Source organism: Sinocyclocheilus anshuiensis, unplaced genomic scaffold (assembly GCF_001515605.1).
Source record: "Sinocyclocheilus anshuiensis isolate Anshui unplaced genomic scaffold, SAMN03320099.WGS_v1.1 scaffold261, whole genome shotgun sequence".
NCBI lineage: Eukaryota > Metazoa > Chordata > Actinopteri > Cypriniformes > Cyprinidae > Sinocyclocheilus > Sinocyclocheilus anshuiensis.
In genome coordinates this window covers 1160334-1181175 of record NW_015536515.1, presented here as the reverse complement: position 1 = coordinate 1181175, position 20842 = coordinate 1160334, and the positions used below count along the sequence as shown (strand labels likewise).

The window sequence follows — 20842 nt, the reverse complement described above, 5'->3', positions numbered from 1 at the left end:
ATGGGGCTGGCACGTGATGAACGAATGACTCAAACCTGAAGACTTGTCAGATAAAAGGTGAGGTGAGCTAATCGTAGACTGAAGACCCAGGTAAACAATTAATTAATCTTTTCTGTTTCTTATAGCAGTTTTGTATTGTTTGTAGTGTGATCAACGTTTGCGTAAATAGTAGACGTATTAGGGAAGTAACACGTAACATTTTAATTATATTTTGCTAAAATGAACGAAATGACTCGAAAAAAGATTCGTTCGTTTTGCTGAACGAGACTCAAAGGTCCGAGTCGGTAAAATGATCCGAACTTCCCATCACTACTGTCAGCTGGGAAACTCAACAGTGAATGGTCGACGATTCTCAAAAGAATCATTATTTTCAACTGAATCTTTTCAATGGTTCGGTCGAACCGATTCGCAAAGCGCGGATCACTCGTCTGTGAACCTTTATGAACAAAACTTAGAACAATATTGGAAATGATTGACAATTTTCTTAATATTGGAAACATTACAAAACTGTTCAGTCAGGAATTTCCAGTGTGAACAATGTTTGAACAATAAACACAACATTTAATGCAATTTTATTAGCCTGAGAGAACAGCATTTTAATCATAAAATAATTAATTGAATTACAAATTAAATCCAGAAAAAAAAGGAGAAAAAAAAACACATAAAAAAATAACAAACACCCAAGTAATCTTTGAATTGGTTGGTAGCTAATCAAAGCTGAGGCAGGTGTGAATTAAATACTAATATGTCCAAAAACAATCCATCAATGTGAATACCTTCATAATGACAATAATCGACACAAATGTCATCAATCTAGTTTGATTTTATTTAGTGACTTTAAGCCTACTCTGCACACACATTCTAATGCTTTTCCTTGACACCCTTGAATTACATTTTGTAAATGTACATTCGAATAATTAAGCAATAAAGCACAGTTAAAGCCTCACATTCCACATATTTTAATCTGGGCCTGAATATCCCAGTACAAAGTGGCTAGAAATAACTGCAACTGCAAATCATCAAAGCATACAACATCAAGAATAATCAAGAAGTGCTTAAAACATCAACCATATTAACACTACCCCACTCTGAACCACTGTTTGGCTTACAACAAAAATGTGATAAAAACTGATGAAATTACTGGAAAACATCAGAAACTGAGCAACAACAAGCAAATCAATTAGCTGATTTGCCATAAGAACTGTTAAATATTAATGCAGAATATTAAATATTAATACATAAATATTTGAAACCAATTATTAAATATAATAAAATATGTCCCTTTACTTAAATCAAATGTGGGTTGACTATTTAAACTTAGGAATGAGAAAAACTCCTACATATCAACTTTCGATTTCATTTAGATTCCATTCATTGCATAATATACAGTGTGTTAAGTTTGATTCATATAGTGATATAAGACATTTTTGGGCTAAATTAATGCATACTATATAGTTCGTGCTAAAGTGTCATGGACAATATGAATACATCTAACTACAGCACTTTTCTGTCATGTCACTTCCATGACAATGACAATATAATATATTTGATTTCTGTTACTGTTAACATTAAAAAGCAAATATTCATTCAAAAAGGACATTACTGAGATACTGCAATAACAGTGTGCAAATGATGCAATATAACATAAGACATTTTGTGAAGAAAAAGTTCAATTTAAAGTTTAAATTGATTTTTAAACCTTAAAAATGCATTCATTATAGTGGCACAATTGGGAAAATATGATAATAACTTGAATATATGACCTCTGTTTCACTTCATGGAAGTGAGTCGTGGGATGAGAACATTCAAACATAAGTTTTTTCCTCCCTAGATTTTCATTGGTTGATGACCACAAACAATTGTCAAAATCTGTCACTTTACAATGTTTTTACATAGGAAATCTACATTTGGCACATAAATCTCAGGTACAAACACAAAAGGAGATGGGGAAATCAAGGGAAAAAGGAAACAAAGTCCACAGTCTAACATCCATCACAGATTTTAGTAATTATCTATATATTTAAATCACACCATTATATACTAATGAAATACATGGAAAAAATCAATAAAAGTGAATTAAATAAAATAACTTTCCATCAATACACAAATATTAACTCTTCTTCAGATGTGTACCACCTTTCAGGTGGAACCTTAAATCGGCTTGAACCTCTGTTAACAAAAAGGTACTAAAAGGTACTGTTAACACTAAATCTATAGTTGGACCACCTGTCTACGTCTTGTGTACGCCTTGCCTGAGAGTGACCAGATCTCTCGGCTACTAACCGACATTGCAAAGACGTTATGGCAGCAGAGAATGTAATTTTTCTCACAATCTGCAATTAACAATAAACTCTTTTTCAGTCCATCTGTACTCAAGGACAAGATTGCTGGAGAGGTTTTCTATTTAAGTCTCTGAGTTACATTGGCCAAGGCCACAGCAAATGCCTGTACTGCTGAGAATGGATACTGAAAATCCAGGATATATGCATTGCCATCGATTCTGCCAAACTGCATTACCTGTAATAGAGAATTATCGGTTAGATGCAGGGTAGATGTTTATTACTCAAAGCCAGTGATTCTTAATTTTGTATGTCTCCCTAATTTGACACAAAACAGTTCAGTTCATAGAGCTCTCTCCTAACAAGCTGATGATCTGAATCAGATGTGTTAAATAAGGGAGACATGCAAAATGTGCAGAGCAGGGGGTCCACAGGACCAGGATTAAGAACCACTGCTCCACATTGAATTAGCTTGGACCAATGAGGAAGACATCCAAAATGTGCAGTGATAAAGGGGTCCCCAGCCTGAGAGCTACTGCGTCAGGTCAGTGGTTCTCAATCCCAGTCCTGGGGACCCCCTGCTTTGCACATTTTGTATGTTTCTTATTTGACACACTCAGTTCTGTTCAAGAATCTCTCTCCTATAACGAGCTGAAGATCTGAATCAGATGTGTTAAATAAGGGAGACATGCAAAATGTGCAGAGCAGGGGGTCCACAGGACCAGGATTAAGAACCACTGCTCCAAGCTACTGATTATGTACGCCGCATATTTGTTAAAGGTGTAATTTCTTTGCCCCTAGTGTCACAAAATGGAACTGCAAAAATATTGTTTTCAAACTGGTTTCTCAAATAAATAAAACCACGTACCTGGCGTCCATCAAGCTCAATCTGAAAGTTTTTGGCTGACTCCTGTGTCACCCGTCCTCCAAAGTCAAGCTGGTAAACCTGGGTGGCTTCATTCCACAATGGCTGCTTGTTGGCCATGACATAGACAAAGCCTTGGCTGCCAAGACTACGATCCTCTCTCTCGTTAGCTTTATGGCACTTGATTTCCTCAAGTTCGTTTGCTGTACGAAGATTGCGTTTGCTCTTCCATCCTTTCTTGCTGCTCTGGCTTTGGTTCATCAACTCGTCACCACTGATGAAGAGCTCAGGCTCACTCTCAGAGCTGTCCTGGAACTCATTGGAGGTCCTACTCAGTTTCTTGGCCTTGTTCAACGGCTCTTTCTGCCCTTTAGGTTTCTTCTTTTCCCTGCTGCCAAGTCTTGGGCTGGAGATCAGGGAATTGAAGTCAGAGAGTGTGCGAGTCTCTTTTTTGGATTTCCCTTCAGAGACTCCAGACATATTTGCCTCTTCTGCTCTACTGTCAAGCCTCTTACGTCCCTTCTTGCTGAACCTCTCTGCTCCTTGTGGACTCTCATTGAGAGAGGACTGATCCTGAAAGCTCTCTCCAGATTCTGCGACCACCTCAGAAGTACTCTGATGGTTCAAGAGCTCAATGGGTGGAGGAGGAGGAGGGAGAGGAGGTGGAGGAGGAGGTGGTGGGGGAGGTGGTGGTGGAGGAGGAGAGAGAACTGGCTTCTCCAGGGCCTGAAGGGTCTTACTGGGCAGCGTGGCAGAATGGTCTGGCATGGGAGGACAAGTGCTATATGTGCTCCAAGGATGCAAGCTCATTGGATGCAGCTGAAGGTTGCTGCAGGAGCTAGTCCCTGGGTACATGGGAGGCAGAGTGCAACAACCTAGATTGGTCAAATTTGTGGGATAGCCTGGGGGTAAGACTAAAGCTGGGTCTGGTTGGCTAAAAGGGCTAGATGTTATCATGTCATTGGGGCCACATGATTGTGCAGGACTCTGCAAAGGCTGTAGTTGAGGTCCACCATGCCCTACAACTGATGGGAAGGGTGAAAGGGATAACTGATGGGCTGAAGGGAGGGTCATAGAATTGGGACTGGGGGGAGGCTTTGTTGAAAGGACAAAAGGTAGTCGGGTCATGTCTAAATGCTGTGGTTGGCTAAGTAAAAATGGGGGTGGCTTATGAGGTGGTCCTGGAGGTCCAGGCAATAAATTTTGCTCTTGAGGTATCCAGAGTTGTTCTGCTGCAGGTGAGTCCCATTGGTAAGGTGGAGGCCGTTTGACTGTAAAATTGACATCCCCAAGCGTTAAATGCCGTACTGATTTTTCAAGATGGCACTGCTGATTTAGTGTCTCATCTTCTGTAAAGGCAGAGTTGACATAGACAGTTCTGTCTCTACTGTTGTCAATGAGACTCAGGAGGTTATAGGAGGACTGGGAGGCTAATGGCGAGGCACTTTTGGAGTGCACAATTATCATGCTGTGTTGGGCCCCTTTGCCAGGTGGGAAGTCTTGCCTCACCACAGTTCCTCCAGCAATTCCGCTGCTGTTTGTGCCACCACCAGTGACACTTACACTAGTGCTGCTGCTATTACTGCTACACTGAGTGCATGTATACAAAGCTGTGGGTATCCTTGGCTGATAGGAGAGCGTGAGGGAACCGTTCATTTTGGATTTAGTCGGTAGAGTCGTCACTGTTTCCACCATTTGAGAAACCTTCAGGGTCTGTTCCCTGCGATCTCGACGTAAAGTGGCATGAATCAAATTGCTGTCAATCCTTTGTGTAGAACTTCTGATTGTGTTCATTTGGTTAGATGTGTCAGGATAAGGTGGTGGGTCTCCGCTTGGTATGGAATATCTAGGCACTGAGAGGCGACTAAGAGTTGCTGAGCTGTACGGCAACTGGATCTTCTTGTTCTCAGATGAAGTTACTTTCAATGTGGCGGAGCTGCCCATTCCTTGCATCCCGTAGGCATTTTGGTTCCTTAAATGGCGTCTCCTTGGGCGACATACCTCTTCGACATTTCCGCTACTGTCAAAAGTAGTGATTCTTTCATAGCCTAGTGGAGTTGGGTATTGAAGGCTAATTGGGTGAAGAGAGAATTCGTCCTTAGTTAAACATGGATCTGTTGACAGTGTAGTGCCATTCTCATTGCTAACAAGAAGACCAGGAGGGGCCGTAGTTGGTGCGGCAGCTGCAGCAGATACCACTGTACCTGGGTAAGGTGGTGGAGGGTTTACTTTACGCATCTGTACCTCAAGGGTGTCAGTTTCAATGAAAGACTGTGGTCGTGAGGGAATCTTAAGAGGGAGGACTTGTTCTCCTCTGTCTGGTGGCTGGTCTGGATGAGGAATTTGAGGCATCAGCTGTAATTGATGCAGGGTTAGAGTAGCATACCCTGAAGGTGGATGTTGGAGGGACATTTGCATTTTAAGCTGGTGCTGCATTTGTTGATGCTGTCTTTGCATTTGTTGATGTTGCAGCTGTATTTGTTGATGCTGCTGTTGAAGTTGTTGCTGCTGCTGCCTCATTTCCTGTATTTGCTGTCGAATTTGTTGCTGCTGTTGTTGCATTTGTTGTTGCTGCTGCTGCATTTGCTCATGCTGAATCTGCAACTGGTGCTGCTGCTGTTGGAATTGTTGTTGATGCTGTTGATGAATTTGTTGTTGATGCTGCTGCACTTGCTGTTGAATCTGTTGCTGCTGCTGTTGCAATTGCTGCTGTTGCATTTGCTGCTGATGCATTGCCTGTTGATGTTGTTGCAACTGCTGTTGATGCTGCTGTTGTAGTTGTTGATGCTGCTGTTGCAGTTGTTGTTGATGCTGCTGTTGCAGTTGCTGTTGATGCTGCTGTTGCAGTTGCTGTTGATGCTGCTGTGTTTGCAGTTGCTGCTGATGCTGCTGTGTTTGCAGTTGCTGCTGATGTTGCATGTGTTGCTGCTGCAGCGACTGTTGATGCAGTTGCTGTGACTGATGTTGCAATTTCAGATGCTGCTGCTGTGGTTGTAATTGCTGTTGATGTTTTGATTGTTGGTGGTCTTGTTGCTGCTGTTGTTGCTGACGTTGTTGGTGGGGTTGTTGTGGCAGATGATGTGGAGGAAGAGGAAGAGTTCCACTTAGGATGTTACTCATTTCCAGTCCGCTGAAAATCACCTGTCCAGGGTTGGAATATCTGGTTGGCACAGTGTACTGTGCTGTCACAGTGTCCTGACTATGCTCAGATACTGTTGCATTAGCTGCTGCTGCTGTTGCTGCTACGGCTGCAGCTGCCGCTGCTGCAGTGGCGGTGGGATTGGTAAGGACATCAAGCTGAATATTCTGGTTGGCTAGGAGAGACTGGACTAGACCTATACTCTGTGTAGGTGACATGGCTTGAGCAGGGCTGTGAATTGGGGCAATGGGGATATTAACTGTGCAAGGAGGATTGTCGGCTGACACTCCCGAGGGTCCCATAACTAGAAATAAGCAAGGACATTTTGAGATTGATTTCTTACATTTCTTTACTTGTTGTAGTTAAGCTATACAGAGAAAAAAATGAACAAAAATGTTCTACTGATTCTTACCAGGTAAATCATCTTCATCTTCACTGAACACGTTGGGATTGAAGACTGGCAGACTCATGAAATCCAGGGAAATTTTACGCACCTCAGGCAAATAGATGGTCATCTGACGAGGTTGCAGGTGCAGCAAACTAGTTTTATAAATAACTGGAACACCATGCAACATTTGTCAAAAATATTTTTAAAACATTCAAATTATTATTTAAAATAACTATGTGAAACTGTTCACTTGAATACAAAACCTGACAACATACCTGCTCCTAAGTTAGCTGGCAAAAATGAGGCAAGGCCTACAATCTTAAACTTTGTTCCCCAAATGTTAGAGGTGACCTGGGCCAAGTAATTATGCTGCAAAGCAAATTAAGTGATAGCTATAGAAAATAATCAAGGTCAGAGTGGGTTTACTGTCATTTCTCTTCAGCAAAGCAGGAGATTAAAGAAAATGAGGTGTCTGCTAGTTCATGCTGCAGTAAATGTGACAAATGCTTTACTCAGTATTGAGTAGACAGAGGCAATAAATACAAACACTTACCCTATCAATTCTAGGCAAGATTAATATAAAATTATTGCCAAAATAAGCTTGCAAATAAAATGTTAAGTACCTCACTAAAGCCATCAACTAGAAATTCTCTTCGAGTAAGACTCGGAGACCGAACTGGAGGCTTCTTTGGTAATCTAGGAGACCTAGACATTTCTTGAGATGTTTGGGCAAGTTTGGGAGACTTTCTTGATTCCATATTAATTCTAGAGAACAAAACAAATGTGAAACAAAAGACAATTAAATGAAACATTCTTTTATTTGCTATCAAGTTAAAAGTTGTTGATTTGTAATTTTATGTTTTTCCGAAATTTACTGTATTGTATTTTGTCAAGGTTGTGATGGAACAAACATTTCTTTAAAGTTTCTGGCACCCTAATATTGTGTGAATTTTATATTCAACAGTACCTTATATGTTTAGAGTACCTAGGAAGCTTAGGAGACCTGTTTCCTCTAGAAAGTTTGGGCGATTTTCGCCCAACCCACTCATCGCTCAACTCAATATCGCTTGAGTCTGAGCAGTTGCAGCTGTCAGTCATGTAGGAGATCATGCCATTTACACAGACCTCATCTGAAAGACAAGATTAGATCAAATTAAAGACCAGTCTTCAAGGCAAAAAAGACAATGCATTTACACATTAAGCTTGAGCTTAAAGTACACATGATAAGCAACAGTGCATATAGCAGTACCTGCTTTAACATCCATTTTTGGGTCCATAATGACAAACTCTGGTCGCAGCTTGCTGATGCGACGACCCTTGAGAATAGGAACCAAACCTCCCAGGTGTTCCAGATAGAGGGTATAACAGGGGCCTCCTGCTTCTGGATTCTCCTCTGAACGTTTCATAGTGCAGTGCAGGCGTTCATTCCCTGCTGTCGGATAGCTCACAAAGTCTCGGATGTTATTCGGATCTGGGATGGGTGGCTGGTGAAATGAAAAAGAATATGCATTTAGTTCACATTAGCATACATCAAAAACTTCACTTGCTTCTTTTGTACCTTGATAGTTGGAATGAAAGCAGTGGTAACATAGGAACAGAGGAGTGAAGGCATGTTCAGTTTTCCCACATCTCTCTCCTCTTTAAGAGCACTGGCAATGCCTTGCTGACATAGAAGCTGCAGGCTGGCCACACGATGCTCTACACGCACTACGTACAGGGCTGGTCCACAGGCCAGAAAAAGCCGTGAGTCCCGGTGACCCCAGCAAATCGTGGTGATGGGCCTCTAAACCAAAAGATATTTAGATTATATATAGTTTATTTATAATTGAATGTGCGCTGTAGTTTTTATCATTAAACATTTCTTATTATTATCAATGTTGAAAACAGCTGTTGCTGCTCAATATTTTAGTGGAAACCATAATAAACTGTGGAAACCATTTCATAGTTTGGGGTAAATAGAAGAAATTAATACTTTTATTCAGCAGGTATGCATTAAATCATTCAAAAGTGATACTAAGACATTTATAATGTTGCAAAAGATTTCTATTTCAAATAAATACTGTTCTTTTGAACCTTCTATTCATCAGAGAATCCTGAAAAAATGTAACACAGTTTCCACAAAAATATTAGGCAGCAAAAACATTGTTAATAATAAGAAACATTATTAATAATTCAGCACCAATTCAGCATTTTAGAATGATTTCTGAAGGATCACGTAACACTGGAGTATTTTAAAATATATTCAAATAGTTCAGACCAGTTCCTTTAAATTGTAAGTAGTTGTAGTTTTTTACTGTATTTTTTTATTCAAATGCAACCTTGATAAGCATAAGAGACTTCTTTCAAAAACATAAAAAAGGTTAATTATTCCAAACTTTTGACCGGTAGTGTATATATGCTCAAACTGTTAAATGATGACTGGTTACAGCTCACTTGGGCTGGAGTTTCTAAAGTGTATACATGTTCCCCTTGGACATTGTAGAACTTGACAAGGGCATTCCTCATTAAAGAGGCACAGGTTGAGTCCATCCCGGCCACTGCCAGCAGGTCTCCCTGAGAGCACCACTGTACCTCCACATCTGAAAAAAAAGTCTGTCCAGTCAGATTACAGCATGTTGTGTGGCTCTGTCACAGAGGATCAACCCTGATTTTGGGTTATTTTTACTGAATTACTTTGTAGGCTTAACCAGAAGTTCCTCAACCAAGAAAAATAGCCATATTTTAAAATGATGATTTATGCAAGTAGAACACGTTTTTTATTATTATTATTTTTTTATTGTTTTAAATATTGTAATTTTTATACATAATATATGTCCCACTTGCCAGACTTCCTACTGTAAAATGTAATCATCAGCATGCCGCAGATGCATATTATGATAAAAATAACTTGAATAATAATAATCCGATGACAGTAATAAAACACGCACTTGGTAATTTACTTATTGCAAAAACAATATTGTTTTACCTTTCAGTCCTGAGCGTATAATGTTAGGTGAAAGGTCGTCGTAGTTGTTCATCAAACTAATGTCTCCCGATATGAAGCTGACTGTGAGCAGCGGTTTGAGATTTTGCACTTGAAAGGAAACATAGTTTTATAAATGTTAATAACACTTAGAAAGTCAAATACACATCACTGCCTTGCAATCATCCAATAAAAATGTATAACATTTTGTATATGTTAAAAAAAAAGATTCAAAATAGGGTTTTATGGTCCTTTAGAAAACACTCTGGGAAAACACTTTGAGGCTTCACTTTTCTTTCATTAATTGATGATGCTTACAATGCACTGATGTTAAAAATCTATCATGTAATGTCAAAAAGTTTGTTGAAAAATGGCTACAAAGAACCATCGAAGAAACTTTATAGGTCTATTTAGTACACTAACGTTAAGCCGTATGTACTAGATAACAAATCTTTTTATTTAGTTGCAAAATGTAACTATTACTAGCTTTTTATTTAAAATTGGATATAAAAGTATGTCCAACTTTGGCCCTGTCCACACGAACGCGGTTATTTTTAAAACCGCAGCTTTTTCTACGCGGTTTGGCCGTTCGTCCACACGCAAATGCAGCACCAGTTCACTGAAACCGAACATTTTTGAAAACACCTGCCAGGGTGAAGATTTTCAAAAACTCCGGTTGCAGTGTTATCGTGAAGACAGCGAAACCGGAGTTTTTGGCTTGTGACGTCGGTGCCTGCGCTGTTATCTCCACCTACTGGAGACTTTTTCAGGCTTCTGATTGGCCAACATGGCTTTACGGTTGAGATTATATCGCCACCTGTTGGCTTGGCATGCTCTTGACAGTGCTTCATAGCATGCGTTTGCGTTTTCATGTGGACGGAGATTTTTTTTTAAACGGAAAAAGGAAAAACTCGAATACTCACTTAAGGCAATATACTGTATACTATATAGTGCAGTATATAGCATATCTCAACTCCTTGATTGTTTGTATCATTGTAAAATGTCAATTATATTATTGCCCAGCCCTAATCTGCTAAATGTGACTATAAGGCAAGAATATATTAAGATATTATCAACATCATGATTTTCTGTAGAGCTGCTTTGAAACAATGTGTGTTGTGAAAAGTGCTAAACAAATAAATTTGACTTGACATTATTTAAGAGTATAACGTACCTTGAGCTGGATTGGGGTCATCAGAATCTGTATCGCTCTCAGTGCTGTCCTCCACCAGGAAGTTCGGGCAGTTCCAGGACATGCTGATTATGCCATCTGACTCATGTAGAAGAACGTGGGCAAGCATACGGCCGTGGCAGTCCATCACTATGACTTGCCCGTCTGCTGTTCCAAAAAGCACCTAGGGAGATTAAATGAATGCAAACACCAAATTAGGAAAATTCAGGCACTAGTCCAAGGGCAGCGGTCCAAGTAATTTCATCATTTGCAAACAACCTGTTGACAACAAATGCATTTTTCCCTCAATTCGATGAGGCCACTGCAGAGAGTTACCTGCTGGTCATCAGGGGTCCAGATTCCACAGGTGATCTGGCTCTCCAAATTAATTTCAGACGACCAGTGTCTCTGACCGCTCACTGAACCCACCAGGACAAAACCATCCCTGTAGGCGATTAAGGCCTGTGTACCATCATGTGACCAGGTGAAGTCACTCACCTAGATGACAAACCACATTAAGCAGTTCATGTTAGAATAATAGCTGCTTTTACTAATCCTGATCCTGTTAGAAAACGGCCAGATGTGGAAAGTTTCATTAAAAGACACATTATCTTTTCTGATACTGATTTTGAAATATATTAATAAATTTACTTATTAACTACATTTTGTTTTCTGTTTTATAACTATGAGTAATTTTGAACAAATAATCCCCACTGGTGAATGACATGAGAAAATGGCATGGGAAAAGGAAATAATTGAATCATTATATCATACTTGATTTACATTGTCTTACTTTAACTCTATAAAACTTACTGTGTAATTTTTGATATACACAATTCTAAGACCTCTAAATGATCAACATGTTCAAAACGAGTATGAGCTCCATCTGGTCATATCATACTATATGAGCTATTAAATCCTAATGTATCAAATATGATATTCAACAAAAAAACAGAAACTTTTTTAAAAGATTTTTTCAATATTTTGTTTAAAAGTTCAATAAACTGTTCCATTTTTTTTTTTATTAGATTTTTCTGACTATTATTTCATATTTCAGGCTTTACACGGTTAATGGCCTTTTTGTGTGTGTAAGATAATGCATAAATCAAAAGATATTAGTACGTTTATCAATCTTGACATGTAATGAAAATACGCTGACATTCAGCACAGATGAAAAATAAGCATGAAATACTAACATACCTGGGCACCTCTGTCATTCACCAGCTCTACAGACCATCTTCCTTCATATTGGATCCACACAAATATCCCTCCCTCCATGTCACACGTTGCAAGCTTCTGAAACGGTTCATTCCACCTAACAAGGACAACCTGTACAAGAACAGCACCATGGGAATATTCATGCATAGGATGGCAAATTGACAAATACACATTCTTTTGATGTATGTAATTAAGTCATTCTTTCTGAAGAAAAAAAATTTAAATGTCAGAATTTTGATGGTAAAGACTAAAAATACTACGGTAAATTCCCTTACTATATGGTGAAAAGCTGTAATAGTTCTAATGGGACATTTCATTTAATTTTACAGTGAAATATACTGTTTTTGGAAGTCATCTTATAATTTACAGTGATAAAAAATACAGACATTCCCAGAAATCTCTGTGTGACACTGTGACAATTTTTTTTTTTTTAAGCCGTAAATTTTTTACAGTGTACTATTAATTTCCTTAGGTGTAAAGTGGAAAACATTACTTAATGCAACTTGCAATTCAACTATTTAAACCATAAGAGAAGAGGCAAACTCCCACCTCACTGTTATGACCCCGTAAATTGAAGTTGATTCTTTGTGGGGTATTTCTGTCCCTTCTACAGTGACTAGATGTGAACGTCACACCCACAACACCCCTGGCGTTCCCAGTGGCCAGCCAGCCCTCCTCATAGTAGCGCCTCCTGCACACCGGCTTCTCCTTCTCACTTTTGGGAACTCTCCCTTTCCATGAGAGGCAGAGGATGTTGGAGTCACTGCAGAGGACCGGACCATGCTCCACCGCAGCCAACATCCCTACAGACTGGCCAGGCTACAGGTGTAGAGGGAGATGATAGGGAGTTCATGCTGAAATATTTAAAATCAGTCATTTTTAATGGTAATTAATACTAAGTTATATTAGAATATGTGCATATTCATTCGATAAATGGGTTGTTAGGCAGGGAAAGTTTATTTATACACACTCAGAAAAAAAAGTACAAAACTTGTCACTGAGGCAGTACCTTTTCAAAAGGTACTAATATGTACCATTTAGGTACTACTATGTACCTTTAAGGCACTAATATGGACCCTTTTAGGGTAAATAAAGATAGGGGTATAAAGATGTACCTTTTGAAACCAACTTGTACTTTTTTTGGCCTTTTTAGTCTATAGCTAAAACACACTGGTAGTGGTAATGTAAAGTGATTTACATAAAAAATAATTGAAACAATGATAAATTAATAAATAAAATAAAAGTAACAGTAACATATAAAAAAATACAAAAATTGCATGGACATTTTTTTCTTCAGAATCAAAATTTTAGGTTAAAATTTATGGGAAAGTGTATATTTTAAATGCCGTTAACTGGTAACCATTTCTTTCACCATTGTAAATCAAGATGATTTTAAAATGTTAAAATACCATCTCCTATACAAATTTAACATGCAAAGAGAAATGTAAGCCATTAATAGTTGGATTTGATAATTAACAGCCAGTTTGAAAATTATTTTCATTATTTTTGCAATTCAATTTTGTGTTAATAGTGGCACAGAAATCAAATCACAGACTTTACCTTTATATAAGCCTGTGGTGGGACAAATCACATTCCATGTAGTGTCACATCTAATACCATAAAAACTGCAAAAGCATGCCTAATAAGTATAAAAGTTATTAGTAGTTTTAGAAGGAATGTAGATGGAATGCCACTTGCAAAATCTGACAACTAACTATTTGACATTATTTGTCAAATTTCTGTTTGTATTAAACAAATATATATGCTTTCGATGCACCAGAAAACTGATTGCAAAATGTAGTTTCTGAAAATACCCACCTCTTCATAGTCCCTGGACATTATTGGTCCGAGTTCCGTCTTTGAAGGAGTGCTCCATTTTGCTTGCTTATTCAAATAAATTGCAGTACAACCTGAGAATTTCTTAACTGCAGATGTGTCTTCAGAAAAAGTGTGAGTAATATCAGGCCATTATAGTCTGAGACTATTGCACATCATGAGCAATGCAGTCTGTTCTATTTCTGTTCAACAAAATAATGTGAATTACGTCTAAATCAAAAGTCAAGGCCTAGTGCAGTTTATACTCATTATACAAAACCAGCTTTCAGTCTTTGGTAGTCCAGGTTTTCTATGCAAAGAGAAACACACACACACACACACACACACAAATGTATATATTTATATGAGAAAAAGCCAAATATATAATTTGCAGGTTGAAAAGCAAGAACAAACCACATATGATGATGAGACAAGCTCTGCATGCAGAATCATTTAAAGACATTTAATTTCTCTGTCTGCACACACACTTGAGTTGACATTGGTCCCCCATTACGTCACAGGAGCCCCATACAATTCCTGCTTTATACTCAGAATAACGCAACAGAAATCATGCGTCGAAGCATCTTTACAAAATAAGCATGCATTCGTGCAAAAAAAAATACTTTTTTGAGAAAAATCTGCACAACTAAGGATGAGGCAGCTCGCAGGAGTCATGGCAACAGGGATGTGATGATGGCTGAATTTTAATGACACCCAGCCTAAGACTTCATGACTGCATTTATTCTCATTTCCAATAGAAATATTAAGTTTTCCATGCGTTTCTCTTAGGCTTAAAAATATATATGAAATTTCGTTTAAAACATAATCTCACTGTTAAACTACAATACAATAAAAAATAACAAATAACCTTATAGGGCTACCGAATCATAACAAGCTTAGTTTCACACATATGCTTATGTAAGAATAGTGGCAGGTAATTAAGGAAATTAAGCTGGATGCAGTTTACAATAAATCCATCAATGGTTGCCACCTACACTCGTGATATAATTACACAACCATCCAGTATACAACATTGACTATTCCTGTGACATTCCAAAGAAATCAAATGAGAACAATGTGAGCCAAAAAGAAAATAATTATTTCGAGTAATAAAATAAAAATTCTGCATTCGTTTCTATCAGCAAACTCACCTCTATCAACTCGCTCTCAATGCGTCTAAATGGTTGCCAGATGCTCATGGGAGATTTTACTCCACAGAGCGTTAAAGTCATTCAGTGACAATGCTGTGCATTGGCGCAAAATAAACCCTGAATGAGGGATTTTTCGGCGTGAGAAGGCAACCCGCGCTCTGACGGAACGGTGCTGTGGATCACATGACTGCCAACCCCATCCAGATAGTATACAACAAATGCAGTGTCCAGGCCATAGTACAGGCAAGCTGGACTGATATAAATCACCTGTCTCCATTCTTATTTTGCCATACGAATTAAAAGGAAAAAAAACTGAATAATGCAAAGCTTCACTGAGAAGAGAAAGCACAAATTTCAAAGACTACTATTAAAGCACGTTACTTGAACTATATAGGCTACGATTCAAAATGCTGTCTTTCATCTCAGTAGTTTCTCATCCATTTTCTACAAAAAAAAGAAAAAAAAAACATTTACATTTTTTTTTTAATACATTGCTATGGACCCTGTTCATTGTTCAGTGGTGGTCATATCTGCAGGGTGCATCGTTTTACACAAAAAGGTGGCGACGGGTGTTGTAAAATGATTATTCACTCAAACGACTCGTTAAAACACCGACTCGTTCACTCGTTTCCCCACAAATGACAACAAACAAATCTAGATTTTTTTTCCAACAATTTCCTAAAATGCTGGACATAATTTTTTTAAGGCGTTGTGTAAAAGCACAAAAACGATAGCTTAAATAATAACAGATTTTTGTTATTAATGTTCAGTTGACATTAAGGCTCAAAACCTCAAAACACCGATTCATTCAATAAAATGGGCGTATCGGTTCAGTAGTCCAGCCAATAAAATGCCCCTCATCACAGCCTTCTCCATGGCTATTGGCTCGTACTATAGTTAGTATTTGAAGGCACGAATTCAGTCACGTACTTCAAGGGAGCGACATTAGAAAGTGAGCAAATTCAGTGTGCAAAAGAACGATTCGACCAGCTCGGAGACAAGTGTCCTACAAATAAATACAAGACTGAGTGTTTAAAGGTTCTTTAAGTGATTTTTAAAATGTCCCTACAATAGAAAACAATGAAATAGGTGTTCAGACTTTTGTTAGCGACATTGTAAACAGCACAAAAAGTGTTAAGGGATCGCCCCGCATTATTTAGGGTAATTATTTATTTATTTAGTTAATCAGAAAACCTAGCAATGCCCTCGGTCTATAAATAATTGTAATTACTTATTTAACCAGGATTGCTGATACCTGGCTGGTTTTTATACCCACCCTTAATTAAGAACATTTATTTGAAAGTGTATCGATTATTACTGCACTCTTTTTCAGCGTTTGCTGTTTCCAAAGCGCAGATTTACCTCAGAGCTCACGGTGAGTCTGACCTAAGAGTTCCGCGACCCCTAGAGGACTCAGTGTCTCGTTCCCTACTCAGGGAACCACGGTTACACAAGTAACCTGAGACGATTTTTGTTAACACTACAAAAGGATAGTTTTTTTTTTAAACTCATCTGTTGTGCTTCTTAGCTTTTTCTGTGTTACAGTTTTTGTACTGTTGTAAATGTTGTTTTCTGTTAGTGAAAAGGAGTTTTACCAGCACTTAGGAGCTTTTTCCAGACAGACTGCAGAAAGACTCTGGAGAGATACTTCACTTTCATCTCAAGAAAGGCAAAGAGAACAATACCATATTGAACAGATTCCCAGGAGGTCTTCTGCTGCATTTTTAGCTGTTCCTAGTGTGTATGGTTTATTTTAGTTAATACATAAAAGGCATACAATATTCTTTCACTTACTATGAAATTACCATGATTTTTTTTATACATGTATTGTGGAGTACCATGTACATACCATGATATATGAATAATGCAATCATTCAGTGGTCTGTTTCAAAGTACATAATTTTTGTTGAATACTTTGTGACAATCGTTGCAATGAAGCAATAGTCACATATATCATTTTCAGGATTTGGATAAAAGCGTCTAATGCATAAATGTAAATGTACATCATTAAAATCAAATGTTACATCTGTTAATATACTTTATTGAACCTGAGCTGACATGAACTAACAATGAACAGTTGTAATTAATAATTATTAATAAATGTATTGCTCATTGTTTGTTAATGTGAGTTCATGCATTAACTAATAGCACCTTATTGTAAAGTGTTACCCATGAAAGAAATGCAAATGAGTGTCAGTACAGGATAAATCAGATCCCTGTCAAATCAGAGCAAGGCTTTCGGTTATTTTTCTCCTTTTTGTCATGTTTAATCGGTGTTTTGGGATTTATATACAATCCTTTGCAAGTCCTTTGTCTCTTAGCACAGTGCAGTCAGGTACAAGCCTCTTGAAAGATGTGGATGACACTGTCATATGCAGGTGGTGGAGTCTGTCTGGGTAGAAAACCTCTTAGACTGCCCTTCCCTAGCCAGAAGGACTCTGCTGGTTCTGCACTAAATGGATCTGTGATGTTAGGAAGTAATGCAGTTTGGTTTTCATCCTCTGTTTCATCACCAGTCTTGTTAGACTTTTTAGGTGGCGGCCGAAACGTGGAGTTCTGAAAGCTGGGGCTTCTACCCAGCAGCTCATTGGGGTCTACGGAAGTCTGTCTGTGAAGGTTTAAAACCGCTCTTCCCACATATTCAGTGTTCTTGTCGAAGCCGTGACTCTTGTAGTGTCTGAGGTGGCAGTGCTGGTTATGCGAGCCCTTAGATTCTGACGACTGGTTTTGACATCCGGTGATCCTGACCGAAGCTCTCCGTCTTGACATCCATGTAAGGAGGAGGAAAATCAAGATCCCGATGAGCAGACCAATTAATATCGACAAGCAGAACGCCAGGATGAGCTCCTCTGGATGGAAAGGTTATTGAATTTTGAGTATATAATATCAATATTATACATTAAATTCAATATTAAATACATTTTGAATAATGTTTACTTAAAGTTATATGTATACAGACACACACTGGGGGGAGATTTTTCAAAGTTGTAAATAAAACATTATTGGAGAATGTTTTACATAAAAATATTTCCGTCTTTCTACTTACAAATGTCATGTTTAATTCATTGTGTTACTTGCCATTTCTTTGTAATTAACTGTGAAATTGACCAGCAATTTCTGAGAGAATATTGTTTCTATACCAATTTTTATTATTATTTTTATATTCATTTATTGCAAGCACGCAACACATTAAGAATGCTGTTTAATAATAATAAATAAATACATAAATAAAAATAGAAAATTATTGTTTAAGAGTTACATTTCTACAAATCATTCTGAAATTGAATTGAATCATCATATGTTTATATTTGCACAGAGTTTATATAGGTATAAAAGTGAAATTTACACTGAGCCAACTCAAGCAAGACTGTAAAACAAATGCACAGCAATTCTTACCAAAATCAATAGGTTTAAGTATTTCCCAAATCGTATTTGTTTCATTTGAAGCCATAATAGTTAGCAGAAGCATGTGAACATGCAGCCAAACTCTCACTCCAAGCCCACAGGAACTATTCACTGTATTTCTCAGGGAATATGGCACTTTTTCTGTTTGCATGAAGGGAAACTTTGTCGTCAATCTTCCTGCCTCTTTACTCGTATAATTAGCAAGTGCTAGGCTTATCTGTTCAGGACAGAAATCCAGAGGAACAGGGCTGTTTTCCTCTTGCATCATTTCCTTCGCTTCAATCGACACAATACAATGGCTTCTTCACCCCATTATATTATAATAGACCAACTTACGCCATTTTTTTTAGACCTTTCCGCACTTTGTTTTGAGATTGAGTGAAGATAAAAACAAATACTTATGTAGATAAAAACGGAACAATACATTTCTGAAGTTTCGATTTGACACAGTTCCCAAAAGAAAACTCCTAGGCGATAAGTTCTTAGTTGTCAGAGGAGATTTCCTTACTGCCCTAATATCTGTACCTTCTGGCATATCACTGTATGTTTCATGAACAGAGAACCAAATAATAATATTCCTACAGATACCCACTTTAAAGTAATATAACTAAAAGTGCCTAAAAATGCATGTCTTCTCAGAAGAAACAGGGAGAGGGTATGCATTGTCTGAATTCAACAGAATTCCCAGTCACTGAAACCTCCTGGTGTACTGGCTCTTGCAAATATTTGAGTGAACCCTTACGAAAAAGAAGTTTATTCAAGTGTGCTATTAGTTAAACTAGTTGTGTACTCAAAGTTTACTACTGTTATACTTAAAGTATACTTAAAAGTATACTTTTATATACTAGAAAGTGGGCCAATTTAGTCCCAAGGAGTATTGAAATAGTACGCTTACAAGTAGCCTATACTACTAGTACACTGATATTTGTATACTTACTACATAAAGTATACTTAAAAATAGACTTGAACTTTACTTAAGTATACTTGCTAAAATAAACTTGAAGTATACTACTTTTTGGTAAGGGAAGGACAATTTTATCCTAAAACAATAGGAGGACATCCATGCTCTTGAGTTAATTACAAAAACAGGAATGGCCAGCAGATGTCATTATTGAACCATGTAGCCCGTGATGTAGATACTGGGTGGTATCTATCTATCTATCTATCTATCTATCTATCTATCTATCTATCTAGTCTCTGTTCTCTTTCATTGAGTTGCCCTGTGTACAGTAAACGCCCCCTTATTGTTCCCTTTATCACCGATAGGTGGCGGTAAAAGTCACATGAAGTAACACGGCCTTGCAACATTGTTTCAAGGTTTCCATAGCAACCCGTCTAACAGAGTTTCACCATCGTCACATGAGACGCAAGAGCGCTGCGGGAAAGGAAGCGTCATCTGCTCACGGTAATACACGCACTACAGAGTAACAACTGTACAAACAAACAAATATAGTGTCTGATAAATCAGGGCTGGTTTTCTTGGAAATTTAAAAAATATATTTTTTACAGTGTGATTTTGTTCTGTCTGACACCCATGCGGTTACTTTTCCTTCTCGGTTCACTGACTGTAGATAGAAGAGGACTTCTGATTGGTCGACTACTTGGTCGAGCACCTATATGAAACCTGCTTTTCTATTGGGCCACATCAAGCTCCTGGAGTTCCTGCATCAGAGAGTGTGAGTGAGAGAGAGGCAGCAAGAGGAAGAGAGAGTTGTAGGAGGGGCAGATGGGGATGCCCCTTAAGAAAGTAGTGCAATATCTGCTTTCTACGGTGCCGACTGCATGAGTGATCCGGTGTCAGAGGAGCACAGGACTGTAGAGAGGGACCATGGCTTCCCTCAGCCCTTTCGGACGGTCCAGCAAGGACATTATGAATGTGATGCAGAGGCTGCAAGGTAGGTGATGCTGTATTTCTGTTCTTTACCTCCCACAACCGTCCTCTGGCTCTATGAGTCAGGAGGAATTTTGCTGACTCCAAGAGTTTGCCTCTATGGTGCACAAATGCACTATATTTGACAGCACAAGAACTTACCCACTTGAGAAATCAATATTGATGCTTTACATAATGGCTATGCGTGTCCGTCCATTTATCTCTAAACTAATGTTGACATCATATGCAGCTCATGTTACTCTTATGCCAGTGTTGCAAACATAGAAATGTCCCGAGGGAATCATGTACTTTCATTATGATGGTTTGCGGACACCTTGGTTTAACAGCTGATGGTTTGAATGGACTGGTTTTGTACTGCAGTGCTTGAGGAGGACAGGTTGTTTTTCTCCCATTTAACCAGAAATAGAGGATCTATTTGTGTTGTGTTGCTTTCTGCACATTTTTAGGCCTAATTTTGTCTGCTTGGTGCTGAAATAAATTGGTCATTTAGTTAAAATAGCACAGAAGCCATGTAATCTAACTACAAAGAGCTGTATTGTTAAATTGCTCTTGTAATGG

General features: G+C 38.2%; 3 protein-coding genes across 3 annotated transcripts in view; 1 reads left to right on the top strand and 2 right to left on the bottom strand.

Moving 5' to 3' along the window:
* Positions 1-1265: 1265 nt before the first annotated feature.
* Positions 1266-15027, bottom strand: tulp4b (TUB like protein 4b). The gene is made up of 16 exons (XM_016491898.1): positions 14989-15027; positions 13841-14147; positions 12572-12841; positions 12005-12133; positions 11141-11302; positions 10808-10988; positions 9637-9744; positions 9105-9250; positions 8230-8454; positions 7921-8155; positions 7639-7801; positions 7295-7436; positions 6947-7040; positions 6696-6839; positions 3148-6587; positions 1266-2517 (listed from the first exon to the last, which is right to left on the bottom strand). The coding sequence occupies exons 2-16, from the start codon at positions 13859-13861 to the stop codon at positions 2401-2403; spliced, it is 5577 nt and encodes a 1858-aa protein (XP_016347384.1). The 5' UTR covers positions 13862-14147; positions 14989-15027; the 3' UTR covers positions 1266-2400.
* Positions 15028-17141: 2114 nt separating this feature from the next.
* LOC107693195 (MYC target 1) lies at positions 17142-18464 on the bottom strand. The gene is made up of 2 exons (XM_016492492.1): positions 18385-18464; positions 17142-17837 (listed from the first exon to the last, which is right to left on the bottom strand). Exons 1-2 carry the CDS (start codon positions 18455-18457, stop codon positions 17320-17322), a joined length of 591 nt encoding a protein of 196 aa, XP_016347978.1. The 5' UTR covers positions 18458-18464; the 3' UTR covers positions 17142-17319.
* A 1624-nt stretch (positions 18465-20088) lies between these two features.
* syne1b (spectrin repeat containing, nuclear envelope 1b) overlaps positions 20089-20842 on the top strand; it is a 110774-nt gene continuing 110020 nt past the window's right edge. The window contains exon 1 of the mRNA XM_016491883.1: positions 20089-20288. Within this exon, the coding sequence (XP_016347369.1) occupies positions 20222-20288 (67 nt within the window). The 5' untranslated portion in view covers positions 20089-20221. The remainder of the gene's footprint in view (positions 20289-20842) is intronic.